A 22,061-nucleotide genomic window follows, 5' to 3' on the forward strand; every position below is an offset into this window, starting at 1 on the left:
TGAAATCTCACCTTCTCTCGGCGTCTTGTAAATATTCGCCTGCGGAGATACACCGCACCACATCTATACAACCCCTCACAATAGTGACACTGTGCAACACGCGATCGGTGACTGTTGCACAATCCATAATGCGCAACTGAAGTGGACAGTGCGCAACTGCAATGCACACAGTGCTACCAGAATTTGGCACATAGTGCATACATTGCACAATGGGAAACTCCAATGGGAAAGTGCAGCGTGCAACCTGTAGTGAACAATGTGGCAACCTGGCTGTGTGCATACATGCCATTTATGCTTGCGCATGTCTATGGTGAACAAATCACCTCGCACGGGCAGCGCAACATAGACACACATATTTCACCGACAGGCCGCAAGCCTTACACTGTGTATATCCATTAAGATTGGATGTAGCTGTTCATCGTCTGTATTGCAACTTGTTGGAATTTTATTCAGGCCGGGATTTCCAGAGTTATTTATCTTTTTCAGCTTGATGTTTGCACCCACTTGCCGTATTTACATGTTTTGCCCTGTTTGTCATATTTATGTGTCATTTCTGTCATTTGTTTGTGGTGGTTCGGTTATTGATGATGACACAGTTTGGTATGAGTGCTTGTGTTTGGGACCTTTCCCTCTTGTAATTGTTGATGCAAACATGCGGCCGCTCATATGCATTTGTATACACAAAAATGTGCTCCTCGCTTCTTGTTTATGTATGTCTCTTGCATCATCATCCATCCCACTAACAAGTCCTGTGACAACCGCAGAGTGCAATCTTTCACTCTTGGAGTTATGTGGCAATTGCACAACACCACATTACTAGCAAAGTGAGATATTTCACCTTCAAATGTGCCACCCGTAGGCATATGGGCATCTCCTTAGGCATCATTTCCAACGCACAACCATGTACAATCTTGCCTTCATAGACCAGCTATGCTAAATGCACACCCATGTGCCTTCATGAACAATACGTATATCCAAGCGAGAGCAGTGCAAAATCATGCACAGTGGTGCATATTCAGTTCTCCAAAGCAAACATGACGGTTCCACAGTGGAGTAAAATGTCCAATTGATTCTGTTGTGGTGGTTGTGCGCCTTCAAGCTATTTCCAACCGATGGCAACCCTCAAGCAAACCTAGCATGGCAAGATTTCTTCAAAGGAGGTTTGTCATTGCCTTCCCTTGAGGCTAAGAGAGTGTGATTTGCCCAGGGCCAGATGGGACTTGAACCCAGGTCTCTTGAGTCATGGTCCAACACTCAAACCACTTCGCCATGCTGGCTCTGGATCCAATAGAAGCAGCTGGGCCTTTTTCTTGTCCAATGCAAAATGTTCAGTGCAAGTTTATGGCAGTGGAAGGGTGCATGGATAAGAACTTCAAACTGGTGTGTACCGATGTGCTTTTTGCATTGTGTGTGGATGCTCAATGCGCACTGTACATTGGGTGCCGTGATTCATTAACCCGGTGATATTGCCTAATTCCTCAAACATAAAAGTTATGTTTTGTCTCTTCCTTGCGCGATCCCAGCCATGGTTTGGATGAGGACACTGAGTTTATCTTATCTAGTCTCCAGCTCACGTAAAGCAAGGACCAAGAGCCAACATCCCCAAAGACTGAATGGGAAACTGGGCGAGAACGACGGATGGAGAAAGGGGATCGGTTTCGCTTTCTCCTGCCTTCAAATTATTTCAGACCTCAAGTTCTTTCCATCCAGAGTATGAAGTCATTTGCGAACGCCGGGTTAATTCTTTCGGGGGGTTGGGGGGGGGGGACACGGAAATATAATTCTGTGTCATTTGGACCAGACAAATCCATCTTCTCGGAATGGAAACCTCTGTGTCATACACAGAGATTGGAATGGAGACGCCGGTATGAATTAGATTAAATAGGATTTGTTCATTGGGGGGGGGGGGGGGAATTAAACTCGAATCTCATCCTCCCAAGGAATTTAATGGCATTTTGAGAGCATTTTTCTTAGATAGGATAAAGGGGATAATAATAGGATTGGTTTGCAATGCTGTCACCTTTATTCCTGTAGTTTGCATCCATTGCTCCAGACAATGGGTGCAAAGGAAAACAAGTTTGCTCCATCCTCAGCATGACATCCTTTCAGATATTGAAACATGGCTATCATGTCACCCCTTAACCTTTTCCAGGCCTTCAGTCCAGGAGAAATTCCCAAAACAGCCTCCGTTTGCAACAAGAAGCATGAACTTATCTTCATAAGAATGGTCCTAGCTTTTTATTGGGCAACGTCCCTACGTTTTTTCTTGAATGTCCTACAAGACGGTGCCTTGTCTTGCTTTGCGGTTAGGACATCTGGAATTCCTCCTGGATCCAAGGCTGGAATGTACGACACGATCCTGGAAAAGGAGGCTGCCTGGCCACCCTGCTCCTTCTCTTTCTCCGCTATTCCGACTAGGAAAATCTATGTGCTTTGCTATCCTAACTCACCTTGAATCTTATTTGGGGGTGAAAGGCGAGATATAATGCAGTCATCTCCCTCCTCCGCCTCCCCAAATCTCTGGAAGTTTTTGCATCTTTGTTCGAAGCGCAGACAAATTGCCTGTTGGCTCCGTTTCCCCCGTGTCCCAGATTCGCCTGTTAAATCAGGGCTGGCAAAGCCCCAGGGTTTCTAGCGCCACGGACTACATGGACCTCACCCATTGCAAAACAAGCTTTGCGCCTTCCTCTCTCTCGCACACACAAACACACACACACAAAGAAGACAGCAAGAAGACGCGCAATGTGATGACAAGGTTGAGCTGAAATGTCACCGCCGCTTGCCATGCTTCCGCTGCTGCAAAAACTAAACACGGCAACATTGCGTGCAGGTTGAGTTTCCCTTATCAAAATATCCAACACACTCCCAAATCCAAAACTGTCCCCATGGCTGGCTGAGAGGGACACCTCTGCTTTCTGACAGTTCACTTTATTTCATGCACAAAGGTATGAAATTACCTTCCAGCTATGTGCATCGGGTATATGCGAAACATAAATGGATTTCATGTTTGGATTTGGGTCTGCAAGATATCTCAATATGAATATGGGGATATTCCAAAATCTGGAGCGGGGGTGTGTGTGTGTATAAATTTCTGGTCCTAAGCATTTCAGATAAGGGATGTATATTATATAAAAAGTGCCATTTGAGATGATCACACGAGGCTAAAAGCATTAAGGAAGTGTATTTTTACCATCATTCTCGCACAGTCGGGGGAAAGGTTTTCACATGACGCATCCTCCTAGCGTTCTTGTAACGCCATTGAAGCACCACGCTGCCGGAATAACCATCAACGATAAAAAGGCGCGAATGGCCTGGCGATCAGGATTCATTGGTGTTGTCTCGGAACACCTGAAAAGCAATCACAATTCAATTGTGATACTGAGACAACAGATAGATCTTAGGACTGGGAAGGTTGGAAATAGTTAGGTAACGGTCCCCAAAAGTCTTTCTGCTGGATTAAATAACCCTGGGGAGAAGAATCCTGCCCAGGTCACAATCTTTGCAATGTGCAAACTTGGAACACGGTTGTTTTGTGCAGAAAACAGCTATCAACAAAACCCCCATGAAATTCATATGAAGACACTTTGACCCCGCTCCATCCTGAGATTTGTAGTTTGTCATGGCACCGGAGTTTAGCAGAGGTGGCTAAACATCGCACCAAACTACAGTTCCCAGAATCTCATACCATGCAGCCATGGCAGTTAAAGTGGTGCCAAAGTGCATCCTTTCTACAGTGTAGCTGCAGCTTTAGGAAGCAAGTGCCTCTCTGTTTGTACCGTCTGCAGAGAAAGGGAATCCCGAGGCCTCTCTGCCCTTTGAAGGGGATCCCTGAAAGAGCGGGGTGAACCATTGCCCATCTTTCTTCAGCCGTGTGGAAAGGACAAGGCCTTGTTCCCAGAGGCTTGTTGACAGGGGCCCGCGCCTCTCTGCCCGCCGGTGTCAGACCTCATTTAGCAAGAGGCCTCAGCCGGCCGAGAACTCGCTCAGGGTGGCTGCCGGCCAAAGCAAACACATTACACAGGCCGCCCGAGGTCCAGGCGGCCAAACAGGAAGAAGGCCAGGCGGGCGAAGCAGCAGGTGCCTCGAATCTATTTTTCGTTCCACATTTGGCAAAGAAAAGATCAAGCTGCTCCTCGGCGAGTCGGAAGAAAAGTCTGTGCAACCAGAACATAGACCTAGTCGACAGTGCGGTGGTTTAGGGGTTTCAGCATTGGACTAAGACACCAAGAGACCAGGTTTCATATCTGTGCACAGCCATCAAAACCCACTTGGACCAGGCACACTCTCTCTCAGCCTCAAAGGCAAATGCCCCCTGAATACACCTTGCCAAGAAAGCCCCGCAACAAGGTGGTGAGAAGTCGGAAAGGTCTTGAAGGCACACAACCACAAAGTAGGCTCTCCCATTGAAGCAACTGGTTGCCCGATGTGCAAACTCAAGAGGCCTTCAGGCAGACCCACCAGGGCTCCTATTAAACTCTTGTTTTACTCTTAGCATGAGAAGGTCCACCAGATTGGAACAAAAAGACCTAGTGAGCTTCTTCCAACAGTGATAGCACAAGGAGGCGGATGAGAGGATCTATGGATGGACATTCTCTGAACATGCCAGCCATAGATGCTGGCGAAATGTCAGGAATAAACTCTTCTAGAACATGGCCACAAAAAACACCCACAAAAATCTATGTCACCTGGTGTCCTTTGAACCCCTTGCATCCTCCTAGTGATGCTTGTCTACGTCTTCCCTATTCCAGGATCGGCCCCTAGTTGTAACTCTCTCCTCCTGTCCTTTCAGAGAGCCCAGCCTACGTCCCAGAGAGATGCTCAGAGAAGGCACAGCTGGTCTGTTTGCAGCAGAGGAACATCTGGAAGAGAGACCCAAACACTGCATGGGTGTTGGAAGGCACGGGTCAAGTCGGCCTGCGTTTGCAAGGAGTGGCGCACTGTCTGTCTGGTGCACTGGGTCACACAGACAGCTGGTTGCGTTCAGGGCCTGCTCTGCAGGGTGGGGCTACAAAGGGTCCCCCCCTTCCCAAAAAATCCATCAATATTGCTACTCGGCTACAGCCATGAACCACCCACTCACCCATGGCTGCTCTTGGATGCTCTCTCTGACATCCCCGCTGCATCTTTTTGCCGGTTTCTCCCCCTTGAAGTCTGGCTGAGCATCAAAGATAGGGCCGTTGTCCTTTGCGAAGTCCAAGTGAACTTGAGATGGTTTCCTTCCACAAATGTCAACACTGAAACAAAGGACCCAAACAATGGATTTAAAAGGGGGGGGGGGGGATCAAATTTTCCTATTTAAATGGATATTAACATAAACAAAGAGAATCAGTACAGTGTCGTGGTTTAAGCATCGGATGGGACGGCGGGAGACCAAGGTTCAATTCCATGCTCAGCCATGGAAAGCCACTGAGTCACCTTGGTCAAGTCACACTTTCTCATGGCTTTAGAGAAAGGTAAAGCCAAACATAGCCTTTTTGTGGGTTTTTCGGGGCTATGTGGCCATGTTCTAGAAGAGTTTATTCCTGACGTTTCACCTGCATCAATAAATCCTTCGAGAACATGGCCACATAGCCTGAAAAACCCACAAAAAACTATGGACACTGGCCATGGAAGCCTTCGAGGCAAACCTAATCTCAACACAATTGTGCCAAGAAAAAGACTGTTGAGTTGTGGTGTAGTGCTTTGAATGTTGGACTTGGACTCCGGAAGACCAGGGTTTGAATCCTGAGTCCTTTGTGGAAATCTGCTGGGGGATCTTTCCCAAGCCTCAGGGGAAACCAACAGCAAAATTGTTGGACAAATTGCCAAGGAAAGCATAGGCGAAAAAGCCAGCATGGCCCGACTTTGGATGGCATTTTGGCCCCATGAGTCCCGATTTGCACCTGCAAAAAGCTGCAGGGTCTGATGTGCAAGTAGCTTTTCGATGCTCAGGAAACTGGGCAGCAGAAAATGTTGCCAAGGAGGAAGGGAAGAGGGACAGTGAGATCCGTGGAAAAGAGACCCACCACCACGGTTGTGTCAAAAGGCCATTTGGTAAACCCAGAAGCAACTTTTCCTGGGTCAACCACCTTCATCCTGCATTTTTCCAGCCAAGGGCACGAGGCCGGACTGCAAGCGGAGGGCGGGTTGTATAGGATCAGGGCACAGATACGGGGAGAACAGGGGCACACCCTCCATCCCCGGCAATTTCGGAAAGAGACGGCGGTGTTTTGCATTTGGGAAATGCGTCCGTAGCCCAAGAGGGCATTTCCTCTTCCTTCCTTTCAATTGTTTTCTAGCTCTCGGGGTCATTCGTTTTATACACACACACATGTATTAAAGCCATGCACCAAGAGAACATTATAAATGCATTGGGAGAACGTTTTGCTTTCGGCGGGCGCACATCAGTTCTCCAGATCTGTTCCAAACACAGAGAGGCTGGATATTTAGGGGCAACCGTGTCAGCCATAAAGCAAAGCACATCATGCATTTTGGTCAGGCATCGCTGCGTTGCGGGTTTTGGATGTTATGGAGAGAAGCTGGTTTTTGTTTCGTTTGGGTTTTTCCCCTCCCTAAGTTAAAATACATCTAGGGGAGTGTAGGTAGCCATACCTTAAGAAGGAGTGAGACCACTGCTCTCCAAATATCAGGAGGAGGTGAAAGAAGAGGCCTGGGGCTTGTTGTTTTTTAAATGTAGATGTAAATGAGTTTAACATTTCTCTTAGATGGAGGGACGGTGGGACCTTGCCGCCTGTCCCCTCATCTGGATTTTGTCCGGAGGCTCTTGCCATCACCGCTTAACCCAGACAGGCTGGGTTCACATCAACATTCCCCTTAAGCATCCTTCAAGTATTGGAATATAGGGATATTTATATTGGAAACGAGCATGCGCCTCGTGACTATTTTAGGCTATTTAATATATGCATTCGTAGAAATGTAAACACGGCGTTCTCCGTAGGGAAAAACACAAGACGGAGCAACGTCTGGGCACTTGGCTTTACGATGCTCCCATTGCATTGCATGCAAGGCAGTAGGCAATGTTTCAGGGGAAGGAACTGGCAAAACCACCTCGGAGTCTTCCTTGCCTAAGAAAAACCTATGAAGCTCATGAGTGAACAGGCAACTGGAAGGCGCATGCATACACAAGGCATCCCATTACCTGACATGATGTTCTCCTTTGCGCTCATCCCACTTTGGCTTCTGCAAACTGAAGTCAACGTGCAAAAAGGACTTTGCGCTCAGTCGACAAACGGTGCATCTACACTGTAGAAACAATGCAGCGTGACTCCACTTTACGTGCTGTGTAGTTCCATCCTATGGAAGTTTGTAGTGTTACACAAATAGTTTTACAAATCCAAATGTAAGTTTACTTTAGCCTTCTCTACCAGAGAGCACCCCTCCAAATAAATCTTGCCGAGATAAACCTGCGATAGGGTCACCATACGTCGGGAATGACTTGAAGGCGCACAACGAAAACAACCCCCAAAGAGCGCCGGCGCCTTACAAAACAACAAATCCCAGGATTCTCTATGATGGAGTTAAAGGGGTAATAAACTGCATTATTTTCTACAGTGTAGATGCACCTTCAGTAGCCGAAGAAAATGAGAAAGAATCTTGCCCTTCCCAGTTGGCTCAGGCCAAAGCAAACTGCTACAACATTTCCTAGCTTGTGGGTTCTCCCTTATTTGTGACATTTGCCCTATTCCTCATATTCCCAGATTCCCATTTTCTATCTGCGAAGGAGATGTCGCCCGTAAAATGGCTCCAATGTGCTCTCTCTCGTTCCAGACAGATCTGGTCATCCTTCCTCAAACAACACACACACACACCCCGAAACAATACAACCCCACACAGCCTCTCTATACTAACCCAGACCGTGTTATTTAATATAACAACTCAAAGAGTACCGCCCCAGGGAAACACCAAGCAAGGCCTCCCAGGGACTGGAGACGGAGTGAATTACTCCGAGTTTCCAAGCTGGTGTGACTGGGGATTATAAATAGCAAAGCCATGAGAGGGCCCAGTTTGCAGTCTTGTGGCAGACAAAATAGCTCCTCCAGGCCACAACTGATAATGGGGAGTTGGCCGCTATCTTGTTTTCCGTTGCGTTTGGAAAAGAAGACAGTGACGGCGGACAGGCGATGGAGAGAAGATGGGGTGCATAAAAGCAACCTTGCAGGGAGGGTTGCAAAGAGAGGTCCAAGTCCTTTTCCTTGCAGGCACTGAGAACATGGCCATATCAGGGACTGAGTGGGATGTTCTCCATTTTGGGTGGAAAGGAGGAGTAGGTTGAGGATGGAGAGTTGTGGAAAGGAAATAGGGAACGTTCGCCTGACATGACCAGGGAGACGTAAAGAAGCCTGTTCTCGACTTATTATTGCAAGGGAGCCCTTGGTATCTTCCGGGGTTTTGGTTCCAGGACTCCTTCTAGATACCAAGATCCATGGATGCTCAAGTCCCATGAAATATATGGATCTGTATCCTGGTATACATTAGAATTAGATCATTCTATCATTCAATCAGGTATTTATGTCTAGTCCAAGAATGCATCCTACAATGGGGGGTTTGCCAGAACATATTTCGCAACTGGTTTCACATTGTGTCAAAGCAGAAGCGATCCACAAAACGGTGTCACTGACCATCAAAAAGGCCAGCAGACGCTTGCTATCAATAATGAGCCATGAGCCCCTTTGCTTTTTCGGTTCCAGCCCTGAATTCCTCCCATTAAACGCTTCAAATGCGGTATCTTGGGTCGAAAAAGACGGTTCCAACATATTGCAAAATCCATAGATTGTTCTTGCTGCCTCGATAGCTTCTAATTGGAGGAATGCCTCCCCAGAATAAAACCAGATGTGTGAATTTTTATCAAATCGGCCGTGTTCTGTACATGTTTGAACCAATCTTCGCTTACTTGGCTTGGGGTCCTGGAGGATTCTTTCCTGGATTGCTGCAATTTTTGTGCGCTGATGAATTTAAAGAGGAAAGAAAATTTTAAGAGGAAAACGGTCCTTCGGACTGTCGGGATGGATTAGAAAAACAATCTATTCACAGCCAGTTCAGGATATCTTTGCACAGCTGAAGTTGTGGAAGGATGCTTGGATACTCTACTCCTTTACCCTGCCTTGTGCTTATAGAGACCCACACCACGTTGTCTGGGGGGGGAAAGCAATGAACAACTAGCACCACTCAAAAAGTCTTTGCATCAGTGGTGTCACTAGGTTTGGTGTTACCTCAATGTAGTAACTCATGTTGTCACCCACAAGCTTGGAGCCACTAAGACAAGAGTCTCTCAGGAGTAGATTGGGCCACTAGGGAAAGAAAGGCTCCCGTTGACTTGCCACCCAAAGCTGGTGGACCAGGTCACCCAAACGGACTGTGTCCCAGGCTGTTCCGGTCTCCCCATCTTGTGTACAGGTCCTAAGGGGGTCCAGGCAATGTTGTAGACTCAAGTCAACTGAAACAGACTCAAGCCATTTCAGTGACTTGACTCCTCAGACTCCAAATCCAAGTCAACCACCATACGACCCAGGCCTCTCCAAACTAAGAAGCACTGGGAGATGTTCCAAGAACCACAAGCTGCTGGTGCTGTCCGGGAAAGCGGCCAAGTGGCTGAGAAGGCCAGCTTAGTTCCCAAACAAACAAAAAAACAAACTCCAGACTGGCAGAGCTAGAACTAAGTACCAAAGTCTTTGAGTCCAAGTGCAGTATGACAAGCGGGACTATCAAAAGAGTTGTCAAGAAGTCCGAAGTTCAGGGTATCAGATTGGCAAGTCGATAAGCCAGTACAAGGTCAAGGGGTCCAGAAGATCAAGATGGGTCAGCAGTCCAAGAAGCAAGGACTCAGGAGCCAGAGACAGAGTCTTTCCTCAAGAAGGACAAATAATCATTGGCAACTAGACACACATGCTCCAGCTACCTAAATAGGCAGACAGCATGCATTCAGGTGTGTCTGGTTAGCAGCTCCTTTCTGATACAGCCTCCGCAACCTTTGAAGGCCCTCCCTTTCGGCCCGACGCTCCCTGAAGGTAGGCACGCTACCCTGATCCTCCTCCATGTCCGCAGACTCGGCCACAGGCAGACTTGGCTGCTGAAGCTCTGGAGAGGCCCCAGACTCTGCTCAGGCTCCCCAATTGCAGGCTCAGGGCCCAGTGGCTCCGGCTCATCCTCTGAGTCCTCCGAGGCGTCCTCCAGGCTGGGCATGACAGGTGCCATTTTTATTTTTCTCTTCCTTGCAAGGTGGATGGTAAAGGATGGGAGATGAGCGCGTGGCAAATAAAATCCCAAGCTGTTTGGAAGAGAAGAGCCTAGAATCAAAGAAGTGGAAGGGATACCAAGGTACATTTAGTCCAACCCTAAATGGCAGGACTACAGTCCAAAGCTGAAGGGTCTGTGAGAGGTGGACATCCAACCTCGGTTTTCAAACACACTGGGAGGCCTTGGACAAGTCGTACTCTTTGATAGGTTTGGAAATGAGTTGAAGTCACACAACAACAACAACACCAACAACAGCAATGTGTCACCTCTCAGCCTTCTCTTCTCCAAACGAAGCATATACCCAGCTATCCATCTTGGTGGGGTGGCCAATGCTTCCCCACTTTGGGATGATTTACGGCCAGGTTCTGCCCAGCCTCCGGCTAGCTCTCCCTTTGCTATCTGGTCGACATCCGGTGAGGGTTTGCCGGGCCAAGGCAAAATGCTTTCGTGACAGCTCTGTTGGCTGTGAGCTTGGGCAGGAATGTCTGGATTTACGATCTGAGAAACTGGGCAAGCGTCCAAGGAAGGCTTTTCAGGGTGCTTCGCGGCACTCCAGCCTGGCCTAGCTTGGCCTCTGTCATGGAGAAGGACCCTGGGCTCCATCCAACGGTGGTCTTGGGGATGAAATGACCACCTCGACAAGGGAGCTGGCCACCTTCTCTCCAGTCCGGACTAGCTCTCCATCCAAGAGGCCAATTGTCACTCTGGATGCCTGGGCAGACGAGGAGAGTAGAAGACAAATGTCTTTGTGAATTAGTTGCCACGTACTCATTATTTCTGCTAATGACTTGCTCCTTGGAGAGCTTTCCTCCTCCCCGTCCCTTGGCTCCAAAAAGCTGCCCTACTGGAAGATTTATCTGCAGAGAGGCTGATGATGTGTCAAGTTGGCACCCTGCAAACGCAACGAAGCACCACTCAACAATACATGCCCCTTGAGAAAGGGAGATGTCCCATGCTGTCGACGTTTCCAATGAGCGGATAGGGTGGCCCAGTACTGAGAGAGAAGACTGTCTCCTAAGGATGTCTCCCAAGCAAGGGAGGATGAGGCAATGCTCGCTCGATGCATCGTCATGTACAAATGGGCCAATGTTACAATAGGACCAGGCTGATTTGCAGCCTGACGGAGAGGAACCTGGAGCCTGTCCATCCGCGCTGAGAACATCAGACATGTGTAAAGGCGTCGGAATGAGACGGGACATCGCCTGAAAACACGTCCTAATTGGAATCCATTCCCAAAACAAAGGCCCTGCGATGCAAAGGCACAATGTGCACAGATCTGTTCTCCAGATAGAAAGAAATGGCGGCAAAGATTCGAGATCAGCTACTTTGACTGCCACGGTTCCATCCTATATAGGCAAGTCCCCGATATAGAAAATACATTGCGGAAAAGCACACCTCTCCACAGAAGAAATGGTTTCTTATATGCCATTTGCTATGCACTCCCTGCCTACCCCCACCAAAGAATAATTTCCAAGCTGCAAAACGTTCCTTGGAAACTACACTATCTTTGAGAACGTTCTCAAGCAAGGCATGAAAAGGGAGAATGGTTTGCTTCTTGTCTAAGCAAGGAAGGAGCTTAGCCAAAGCACCTTGCCCTATGATAACCGTATGAAATTCATGGTCACCATAAGACAACAGGTGACTTCAAGGCGCATACAGATGCACGAGAATGAAAGTTGCAGAGATGGGACCTCTCTCTATGACTTTGTCTGATCCTTTTGTGACGCCCCTCTCACACGATGACCATCATAACATCACCACAAGAGAAGCACCGCAGGACTTTCTGTGTCTCTGCGCTCTGTGCGATGCTGGGAATGTTAATTTCATGGGGGAACGATGCCTTTGCGTTGCTCCTTCCCATTGTCACACACACCCCATACTTCTCCATCTCAGGCACTTGATAATGCCTGATAATGCTCTAGGAATGCTGCTGGGACCAAGTTATTTCTGGTTTTGGAAGAACATGAGGTCATTCTCCCTCTATGCCGCTGCACGAGCGCCAGATCTTGTGATACTGCTGCCTTATAAAAAGTCTCCGTCGGGCAATAAACCCCTGAGCCAAGACATGCTGTTGGATCAAACATGTCCCCCGGGAGTCTCTGTTCGCTGCCTTCCCAGTCGAGGAAAGCTTGACCGAGCGATTCTTCCTTGCAGCCTGGATCCCAACGCCAGGGACAAAGGACACTTTGGATGTTCACTTTCCTGTAGTCCGTCCATACATGTGTTTCTTTTGCTCCGCTCTGGCTTGCGGTCCATGCATGCCCCGCCAGTGCACTTCCTGTAGGCACACAATGTGCACAAAACCGTTTTGACCAGATAGGTCAAAGGTGGGAATGCTGCACCCCTCCAAATCTCTTTTGTTTGGATTGCAATGCCCAGTATGCCTGACCCAGGGTCACCCAAAGTCATCATGGCAGAGGAGGACTGGGCAGGGTAAAATGTAGGAGAAAGAGTACAAAAAACACTCATAGAAATGTGAAAAAGGATACTTTACCCAAAGGTGTGTGGACATCCAAGTCAACAAAACCATCACATCTAAAGTGCTTCTTTTCTTTATAATATTTTTATTATTAAAACACCAATTTATAATACAAAATACAAAAGAAGATCATTACATTTCTTTTCTTTCAATGTCGTTCTACCAAATCTATCACTGTTTTTCCAACTTTGGTACTTCCTAAAGGCTCATCACATTAATATATTACTTACTCTTATATTTAACATTAAAAAAAGCCTTAGATTCAAACCCTTACACCTATATATTTGTGTTTAACTCTATCTCTGCCTTTAACCTCTTACCATTTACCTTTATTCACTAGTCAAATATCATTAACTCCTAACTCATCACCAAACGTGTCTTATCTTTCGAATATTCCCACCGCAATTTGTTCCTTTTTTTCCAGTTTGTATACAACTTTCCCATAAGCTCCATTCTTTATGAAATTCCTTCAATAATGTTGGGCCTATATAGACAGGCCAAAATAAAGCTGCTTCGGGTCACTTTGGAGGTGTGCTGTTTAAATGATGCATGCGTCCTAAAAGCCCGGAAGCAACGCCAAAGCCATGCTCTGGTCCTAAGGACTGGAGCGTGGCTTTGGCGTGGCTTCCAGACTCTCCCCAAATATGAGACAGAGGAGCCAGGGACGTAGCCAAGGGGGGAGTTCTTGGGGTCCGGACCCCCCCTTCCATTAGAAAAATGAATAGTGCGTGTTGCTGCGCTGCCGTGCCCAAGCCCCATTATAATGGTGGCACTTAGTCTGGACCCCCCCCTTCCTAAAATCCTGGCTACGTCCCTGGAGGAGCCCTTTGCACCCGGAGCAGTAAGCCAACCTCTCTCTGCCTACTCTGTGTTGTGTCCCCAGCCAAACGTCTCCATCTCTCCATTGCAGGAATATCCCGATCCAATCGCTGTCAAAATTAAAGCCACCAAACAGTCCAAAATCCCATCCCTGGACCAAGCCCTTGTTCAGCAACCCTGTATGCAGAGAATATGTAATACATATTCAAAGATATAGCCTTGTTTAGTCTGTCGACCTTTGAGATTCACTGAAAGAAAGGAGTCGGCGGCATGAGCTTTTGTGGGCTTCAGTCTACTGATGGAGATCAAATGCACCTGAGGAAGCAGACCGAAGTCTACGAAAGCTCAAGCTGCCAACTTCTTTCTTTCCTTTCGGATGTTCTGCACCTGGCTGAGCCAAAGTTGCGCAGGTGGAGGGAGAAAACAACATGGCCAGGGGGGAGATGTCTTGTCTGAACCGAACCCTACATCTTGGCTTGATGTCCACCTCCTTTTCACGCTGACCGTCAGAGTCCATCAAAGCTGTTTGCACAGCTGCGGCCACCTGAGCGGAGCACGTGGCTGCCGCGGCCACCCCTGGCTTCCCAGAACATGGTGTCTAGGAAAGCATTGCTCTGAAAGAACTGCTCTGCAAAAGAAAAGGAAGAGAGAAAAAAAACCAAGAGGCTTTTGGAGAGGGACCCAGCCCAGGAATGTGAGTCTGAGCGGAGAGAGCCAAGACTCCAGACAAGCTGTCCAGAGAGGGCAGGGAGGGGGGTCAGGGAAAGGAAAGGACGGAAGGTGGCAGGCCAGCCCTGGCACGGCCCCTGTTTGTCTTGTAAGAGGACCCGGGGACTCAATTAGCAATGGAAACATCGCTCGACGTGCGAACCAGGCCATTAAAGTAATGGTTTTAGTGCAAGGCAAAGGGAAGGCCTTGCCGAACATGAAACATGGAGGTGTCGTCCAGCATGAGACCGTTGCTAGAAACCTGGACTGACCCCTGCTGCTTTGAGGTTGGGGGGATGAAAGGAGGCTTTTGAGCATATAAAGATTTTCCTAAAACCTCTCTGCCAAAACTCGGTGGGAAGAGAGAGGCAGGAGAAGGAAAGCTGGCCATAAATCCTAGCTCTGGTGTGCTTTCCTGCTCCCAGCGGTGTGCCCAGAAGCGCAACCCTGCCTCTTTTCATGGCCCATTGGTTCCACACCCTGAACAAGGATCTATGGGGCTGACCAAGGGGCACGGTGTGCATTTCTTGCTTTGCAAAAATATATTAAAATGTGGATATTTCTTTTGGATGGTTGTTACAGGGTTGGGATCAGCTTGCCTCCCCACGTCCGCCTCACACTTGCGTGTATGTGCTTTCAAGCTGTCTGGTGACCTATGGCAATTTCATAGGTTTTCTTAGACAAGGAATACTGAGAGGTGGATACAAACACCTGAGATTCATTGATGGTCTCCTGTCCAAGCACTAACCAAGTTGACAGGCACATGTGAGCATAAAGTGATGTTCTCTCGTCTCTCTTGTCCTTCTCATTCCCATTCCAGCAAGAAACCGGTGCATGTGTCTATATGTTTTCAGAATGTACCTGTATTTGAATATCTTGTTTAAATGCAGATTTTGGGGTGCGTTCTTCCCCATTTACCCTGTGTATTGTTTGCATGCTGTTTCCATGTGCTTCTCGCAAATGTTCGTCTGCTTTGGTGACCTTTTTTTCTCCTCGCTCTGCAAGCCTTGGAAAGGGAGACATTTCCAACTCAAGCTGTTTCTGTACCAGTCTTGGGAGGTGCGAAATGGCCATTTCTGCAGTGGAACGCAAACCCAATGCATTTCCCCCTTCTGCTAGTTCTATCCATGTTCAGGAAAAAGCCGGAGAGAATGATCAGAAGTGTCAGACACAGGCGTCCTCTCCTGGTAAAGAATTAGATTGCTCCTTTCCAAATCCAGAAAGGGAGGAGAGAGTCCCTGGTAGTGATAGGACTTTCCATTCATTTTGATTTTACCTGCACCTTCAGGGTTTTGCACCCAAGCTCTTCCTCCCTTTTCCACTCATCCCACGTCACCCCAGATTGGGCCATTTTAAAAGACATTTTGTTAGTCGTTGTGCCATTTCCAAATCATTTCCAAACTACGGCGACCCTAAAGCAAATCTATGGAGGGGTTCTTGGCATGTTTCTTCAGAGGGGGTTTGCCATTCCCATCCTCTAAGGCTGAGAGGGCTGTCAATGTGAATCCCTAAAGTTATGAGATCGTAAGTCCACTTATGAACGCATAAATATTGAGCCATATTTTTATCCTCATTTGGCTAAACCTGGTGTATTCATTTGACTGGTGTACATGATGTTCCCCATCCCTAGGGCTCTGCCCCCAAAATGGAAAACCTGGAACAACCCTCACCTTGCAACCATATTCCCACCATTTTAGGGGGTCATTCACACTCGCTTTTTTGAATGAAGAGATTCGCATCTCTGCACCAATCCAGAACCGCTTCAGAATCAGTTTGGTGTTTCCACTACATTTACCACAATCGAATCTCTCTGTGCCATTTTAACCCGGTTGCTATTTACATTAGCCACCGTATCAATTTGAAACAGAGGCACCTCCATTTCCAGGAACAATGCAGCATGACCCAAATCAATTTGGTACCAAAGATGCGGATCGTTGCAGCTCTTCAAAAAAGAACCGCTAAAAGGTCCGGTGTCAACTGCACCAGTTTAAGTGGGCTTTTTAGCTACTGTTCCGTAAACTGTCGGAGCGAGTGTGAATGTCACGGAAATAAACCGGTTCCAAACCAGTTTATTTCTGTAGTGCGAATGAGCCCTAGGAGTCCTGCTCCTCTCCTGAGTACAAATCCCAAACCCAAGCTACCCTTTCAGAGCTGTTTATTCAATGCCAGTTAGAACTTGTCTTCCCGCATTATCAGCGCCACCAACGCCTTCTCCTCCTCCAGCTCTTCTTCCTCTTTGGCCAGCCTGGCCGCCTGCTTGTAGCTGATCTCCAGAGTCCGGGCGATGCAGCAGATCACCCAAGCCGAGCAGTAGGCCGGAGCCCAGGCCATCCACACCACGAGGCACTTCAGCCTCCAGAAAGCCCTCTTCAGCAGAGAGAGACCCCAGGCCAGCTGCACATTCAGGGCCTGGAGGGGAAGAAAGACAGGAGAAGGAATGAGAGAGCAGGCAAGCAAGGAGGACAAGGGGAAAAGAAAGACAAAGAGAAGAAGGGGAAGAATAAGGAAAAGGAGGTGAACGGAAATAGAGGAGGAGGAAGAGGTGGGAAAAGTAAAGGTGGAGAAGGAGGAGAAGGTGAAGAAGAAGAAGAGAGGAGGAGGAAGAAGAAGGGGAAGAAGGAGGAAGAGGAGGTGGAGGGAAATGGAAGAGGAGGAGGAAAAAGTAGAGTCAGAGAAGGAGAAGAAGAAAGTAGAGGTGGAGAAGGAGAAGGAGATGGAGAAGGAAGGAAAGAAGGAAGGAAGGAAGGGGGGAAAGAAGGAAAAAGAGGGGGACACAGAAGGAAATTAATGAAGCAGGAGGAGGAGGAGGAGATAAAGGAGAAGGAAGAGGAGGAGGAGAAGAAAGGTAGAGGAAGAGGAGGAGGAGGAGAAAGTAAGAGTGGAAAAAGAGGATAAAGAAGAATAACAGAGGAGCAGGAGGGACAGTTTCTGAGCTTTGTGCAGTCTATTTGAAGGAGAGCTCTTTTCAGGCAGGGCCAGCCAATGGTTCCCATGTCGGTGGGGCGGTAAATCCAAGCCGGGTTTTAGCCAGTTTTACAAGTGCTGAACTTATTTTGGTGTTCAGCACCATGAATTAAAACCTGGCGTGGATTCACTGCCCTGCTGACCTGGGAGCTGCTGGCCGCCCCTTGTTTTTCCGGTCCTGGGAGACTCACCAGTCTCCTCAGCACTCTCCGCAGCAGTGGATGCCAGCCAGGCAGCGTGACTCCGCTGCAAACTTTCCAGGAGAGGAGCAGGAGCATCATGAAAGCCAGGAGGACGTTCTGGGCCCAGCAGAAGACCAAATCGGTGGCCAGCTCCATGGAGGCGTGGACCCAGCAGAGGATGTCCCACTGCACCTGCTTCAAGCAGAAGTACCAGCCCAGCAGTCCCACCCGCAAGGAGAGCAGGTGCAAGTAGAGGGTGCTCAGCGCCCCGTAGACCATCCCCTGGAAGCTCTTCCCAAGGGACACCGAAGGCAGGAGGGGGCCTGAAGGCTCAGGGACTCCTCCCGGAGGCTGCGCATCGTGGGGAGCTTGGCGGCTGTCTGGCTCCATCAGGAAAAGCAACACAGGAGGCGGTCGAGGACTCTGTGGGTTAAAGAAAGCAGTTGAGGAGAGCTCAAAATGTGCAAGCAACTGGGAAGGGGCAGCCTCAGTTCCCATCCTTCACTGGCTATACCATTGCTCCTGACACAACAAGAAGGGGTTGCCGTATATACGCAACGATAAGTCGACCTCAGGTTTTTGGAGTCAATATTTGGACTAAATTTTCTAGCCTTATCCATGAGTATATACAGTATATCCAGGGTTCGCTGCGTTGGCCATAAAGCAAACCCCAATGACGTCCCAAATCCACCTGTTCTAGCGTTTGCCTTCCAGGTCCCACTTGCTATTTCGAACCCAAGACCAGCCGGGGAATTGCAGTCCTGTCCCACCCGCCACCCACAAACTGGGAAAGAAACGCAAAGTAGGACCTCGAAGCTTGAAGTGTCTCCTCCTTGTAGCTCCCAAACTGGAGGCCAAGTGGCTGGCTACCAACTGGGCCTGGCAGCGTTTGTGACATCAGCTGGGATGCGATGGCTGTGAGAGTGTGTCTCAGCATGGAGGTCACAGCAGGCCTTGGGCAATAAGTCACACTCTCTCAGCCTCAGGGGAAGGCAATGGCAAGCCTCCCTCTGAACAAATCTTAGCAAGAAAAACCTTAAGGTTGCCATCAGTCAGAAAGGGCTCGAGGGCACCCAGCACATATGCGCACATGGCTGTGAAGTCTATAGCAGTGCTCCAAGGGGCTGAGCTCAATTCCATGAAAGGTTTGGGTCCTCTACAGTTCGGACTACAACAACAGTCAATCCATTGATCAATATATGTCTAGTCAGTCAAATCATTGATCAGTATATAACAAGCCATTTATCAGTATATAACTCAAATCTGTCAATCAGTATATAACTCGAATCAGTCAATCCATTGATCAGTATAACTCTAATCACATTCACATTGATCAGTATATAAGTCTAATCAGTCAGTCCATTGATCAGTATATAACTCTAGTGTGAATCCATTGATGAACAGGGAGCCCACTTTGCTCCAGCAGAGAGAGAGAGAGAGAGAGAGAGAGAGAGAGAGAGAGAGAGAGAGAGAGAGAGAGAGAGAGAGATGGTTTGGACTACAACTCCCAGAAAGCCTTAGAAGGGGGAGGCACCCACAAAGATCCCAAAGCTTGGGGACTAGAGGATCCTGGGAGATGTAGTCCTGCTAGCCATGGCCACGTCGCCCGATCGCCTCCCGTCCCAGGTGCGACACCGAGTGGCTCAGGTGCACCACGACACTGATCCGGAGCAACAACTCCGCTTCTACGACGCCTGGGCTGCGGACTATGAGCAGGTCGCCCTAAAACCCCTTCTTCTCCCTTGCTTTCTCCTTTGTTTCCCCCCTTTTTCCAGCCAGGCACTCTCCAAGAGCTCCCTGGATCATGTGCAGAGTGCCTTTCCCTTAAGCCACTATTGGAAGGACTTCAAACCAGGGGAGCAGGAGGGAGGACTAGATGCACCCTTCCTCTGCCGAGCCACAAATCCCATCGTCCCCCCACCCAAGGCCAGGGATGCTGGGAACTGCAGTCCATCTGGAGGAAATAGAGTGGGAGCTCTTGGGATCTGTGGCGTTTGGTTCCAGGAGGCCCCAAAACCAGAGGATGCTCAAGTTCCATTACATACAATGGGGATATTATCATTATTATTATTACAATGGGCCCTTGGTATCTGTTGGGGCTTGATTCCAGGACCTGCCATGGAGCCCTCAATCTATGGATGCTCAAGTCCCATTATATACAATGGGCTGTTCCTATTACTATTACTGTTGTTGTTGCTGTTGGTATACGCTGGGGTTTGGTTCCAGGAGCCCCTGTGGATACTAAAATCCATGGATGCTCAAGTCCCATTACATACAGTCAGGTATCATCATCATCATTGATAGTGAGAGCCCTTGCTATCTGCTGGGGTTTGGGATCCATCCCCTCCCATGGACCCCAGTGCAGACGCCCCCTCGGACTCTCTCTTTTTGCTCCCATTAGGATGTGTCCGTGCTGCAGTACGAAGCACCCAGGTTGGCAGCTGCCCGCCTGGCCTCCGTTTTCCAAGGAGACCCCCAGGATGCCCTGGTGCTGGATGTGGCCTGTGGCACGGGGCTGGTGGCCCAGGAGGTAAGGGCAGAGGGGTGGCAACTTCACCAGGCTGCATCTACATTGCTGAGATAATCCAGTTTGATGCCACTTTGACTGCCATGGCTCCATGCAATGGACTTTTGGGGACGTGTAGTTTTAGGAGACATTGTGCCTTCACGGTCAGGGAGCTTTGGGGCCACCGCAGACTGCCAATCCAAGGATTCCATAGCACAGACCCATGGCAGTTGAAGTGGCATCAAACTGGATTATTCCTGCATTGCAGCTACACCCCAAGAGACTGTATATCTTTTGGATGGGTAATCTGGCCATTTCTGGATGTGGTTTCTTATATATCTGTCTATGTATGTATGTATGTATGTATGTATTATTGCCATTGACATTATAGTCATTTCTATCCTCCAATTGACACTAGAGGAAAAGAGGGTGCGGAGAGGAAAGGAAAAAGCCGCATTCATGCACATGTTTGTAACATTGTGACTTCTCTTACCCGTCCTTCAGCTCCAGGCGTTGGGTTTTCGTCACCTCCATGGCATCGACGGGAGCCAAGGGATGCTGGAAAGCGCCCGCCAGAAGGGATTGTACCAGGATCTGAAGCGGTGCCTCTTGGGCCAAGAAACGGTGCCAGCTCCAGAAGGTTAAGAGCACCACTTCAGCCCTGGAAAAGCGGGTTCTGGATGTGGGAGAGAGGAGCAAAGAAGCAGCTAACCATTGCTCCTTGCTCCCCAGGTTGCTATGACGCCGTCGTGATCGTGGGCGCCCTCAGCGAAGGACAAGTCTCTGCCAGCATTGTCCCAGAGTTGCTCCGTGTTACCAAACCAGGTGGGACATCCTCAAGAGAGCTGCCACATTGACACCGCAGAACTTGGTGGACCCGCTTCCATAGTCAGTGGAGTAGCGAGTCCAGGTTTGGGATATTTTGACCTGAAAGCTTGGTAAAACCTGGAATGGATTCGCTGCCCCACTGACATAGGAACTGCTGGGCATCGCTGCCTTACTAGTCATCTCACCCAGCGGAGGTTGGCGTTCCATGTTGGCCAAGCGCTAATATCAATCTCTAACTCACCCACTGAAGCGGTGATATTAGGCAGGACCAGAATCCGCTTGGCACTTGGAACTGTTGGGTTTTCCAGTGCCATCCTCCGAGGCTGAGATGGTGTGACTTACCCAAGCAGGTTTTCATGGCCAAGTGCTGAATCAAACCTCGATCTCCAGGGTCCTAGTAAAAACCCGCAAAGCACTACGCCACAATGGCTCTTAGCCCCTAGTTTGGGGACTATGAAATCCCCTCAAACCTCACTCACTGGGAAGCTGGGGGACCTGTTCCTCTATCAGTCAGGAATGGTTGTGGATGATAGGAACTGTGGTTCCATTGAAAGGAGAATACTTGGGGGAGGCTGGCATAATATACGCCTTTGCGTTGGCTCAACAGTGCAGTATCTGCGCATGACATGAGGTGGCGCTGCTGACCACTCCAGACACTTCCCTTGCTATTGCTTTGTATCATGTTGGAAACATTCCTTCCTCTGCTTTCCTTTCAATTTACTGATATCTATTCCAGGCATTTATTGATTGCTTCTCGGCCTAATAGGGTCCCAAAGGTTGAAATGACCTCCGTTCCCAAATGTGGAAGAGAGCGTCCAGATAGAGGCTGGATGGCTATCTGTCGGAAGGGCTTTGTGTCTTCCTGCAAAAGCGGGTTGGGCTGGATGACCCTTTGAGGTCTCACCCCACACTAGGATTGCAGGATTTTGTGAAATGGAGATGCAAGGGGAAGCATTTTGGTAAATGTCGTGCCTCCGTTCTTTTGCCCCGCAGGAGGGTACCTGTGCCTGACCACGCGCAGCAACAAAAGCAACCTGCCCTTCAAGGCGGAGCTGGAGAAAGTCCTGGACGACCTGGAACAGAGAGGATTGTGGGGGAAAGTCGTGGCGGAGGAAGTGGAGCGATGGGAGAGGGCCACTTCGGAGGAGGAGTCTGGGCACGGCTCGGACTACATCCCAGGCATGATCTATCTGTATCGAAAGAGTGGAGGACAAGACTGAAGAGGTTGCTTTCCCCTAGCTTAGCTCCAACACAGAGTGCCTTTCCTTCACCGCAGCACCAGAACCAATGTTTAGGATCATGTCTCAGAGTATGTGCAGAGTGCCTTCCTCATCTATGCCTT

The 22,061-nt window shown here is 48.8% G+C and overlaps 2 protein-coding genes across 3 annotated transcripts; one reads left to right on the top strand and one right to left on the bottom strand.

Annotated features, from left to right (window-relative positions):
- Positions 1 to 12,973: 12,973 nt before the first annotated feature.
- On the bottom strand, positions 12,974 to 20,436 carry TMEM270 (transmembrane protein 270). 2 transcript variants are annotated; one of them, XM_089493289.1, is made up of 3 exons: positions 20,385 to 20,436; positions 17,395 to 17,808; positions 12,974 to 16,648 (listed from the first exon to the last, which is right to left on the bottom strand). In XM_089493289.1, exons 2-3 carry the CDS (start codon positions 17,773 to 17,775, stop codon positions 16,409 to 16,411), a joined length of 621 nt encoding a protein of 206 aa, XP_089349415.1. In that variant the 5' UTR covers positions 17,776 to 17,808; positions 20,385 to 20,436; the 3' UTR covers positions 12,974 to 16,408. The 2 variants fall into 2 exon arrangements, with proteins under 2 accessions (XP_089349415.1, XP_089349414.1); XM_089493288.1 differs by lacking the exon at positions 20,385 to 20,436 and having other exon boundaries at positions 17,395 to 18,755.
- METTL27 (methyltransferase like 27) lies at positions 18,950 to 21,939 on the top strand. Its single transcript, XM_089493290.1, has 5 exons — positions 18,950 to 19,101; positions 19,787 to 19,915; positions 20,396 to 20,531; positions 20,624 to 20,716; positions 21,713 to 21,939. The coding sequence occupies exons 1-5, from the start codon at positions 18,979 to 18,981 to the stop codon at positions 21,937 to 21,939; spliced, it is 708 nt and encodes a 235-aa protein (XP_089349416.1). The 5' UTR covers positions 18,950 to 18,978.
- Positions 21,940 to 22,061: the final 122 nt, after the last annotated feature.

Source organism: Sceloporus occidentalis, unplaced genomic scaffold (genome assembly GCF_023333645.1).
Source record: "Sceloporus occidentalis isolate IW3139 unplaced genomic scaffold, rSceOcc1.0.p SCAF_64, whole genome shotgun sequence".
Taxonomy (NCBI): domain Eukaryota; kingdom Metazoa; phylum Chordata; class Lepidosauria; order Squamata; family Phrynosomatidae; genus Sceloporus; species Sceloporus occidentalis.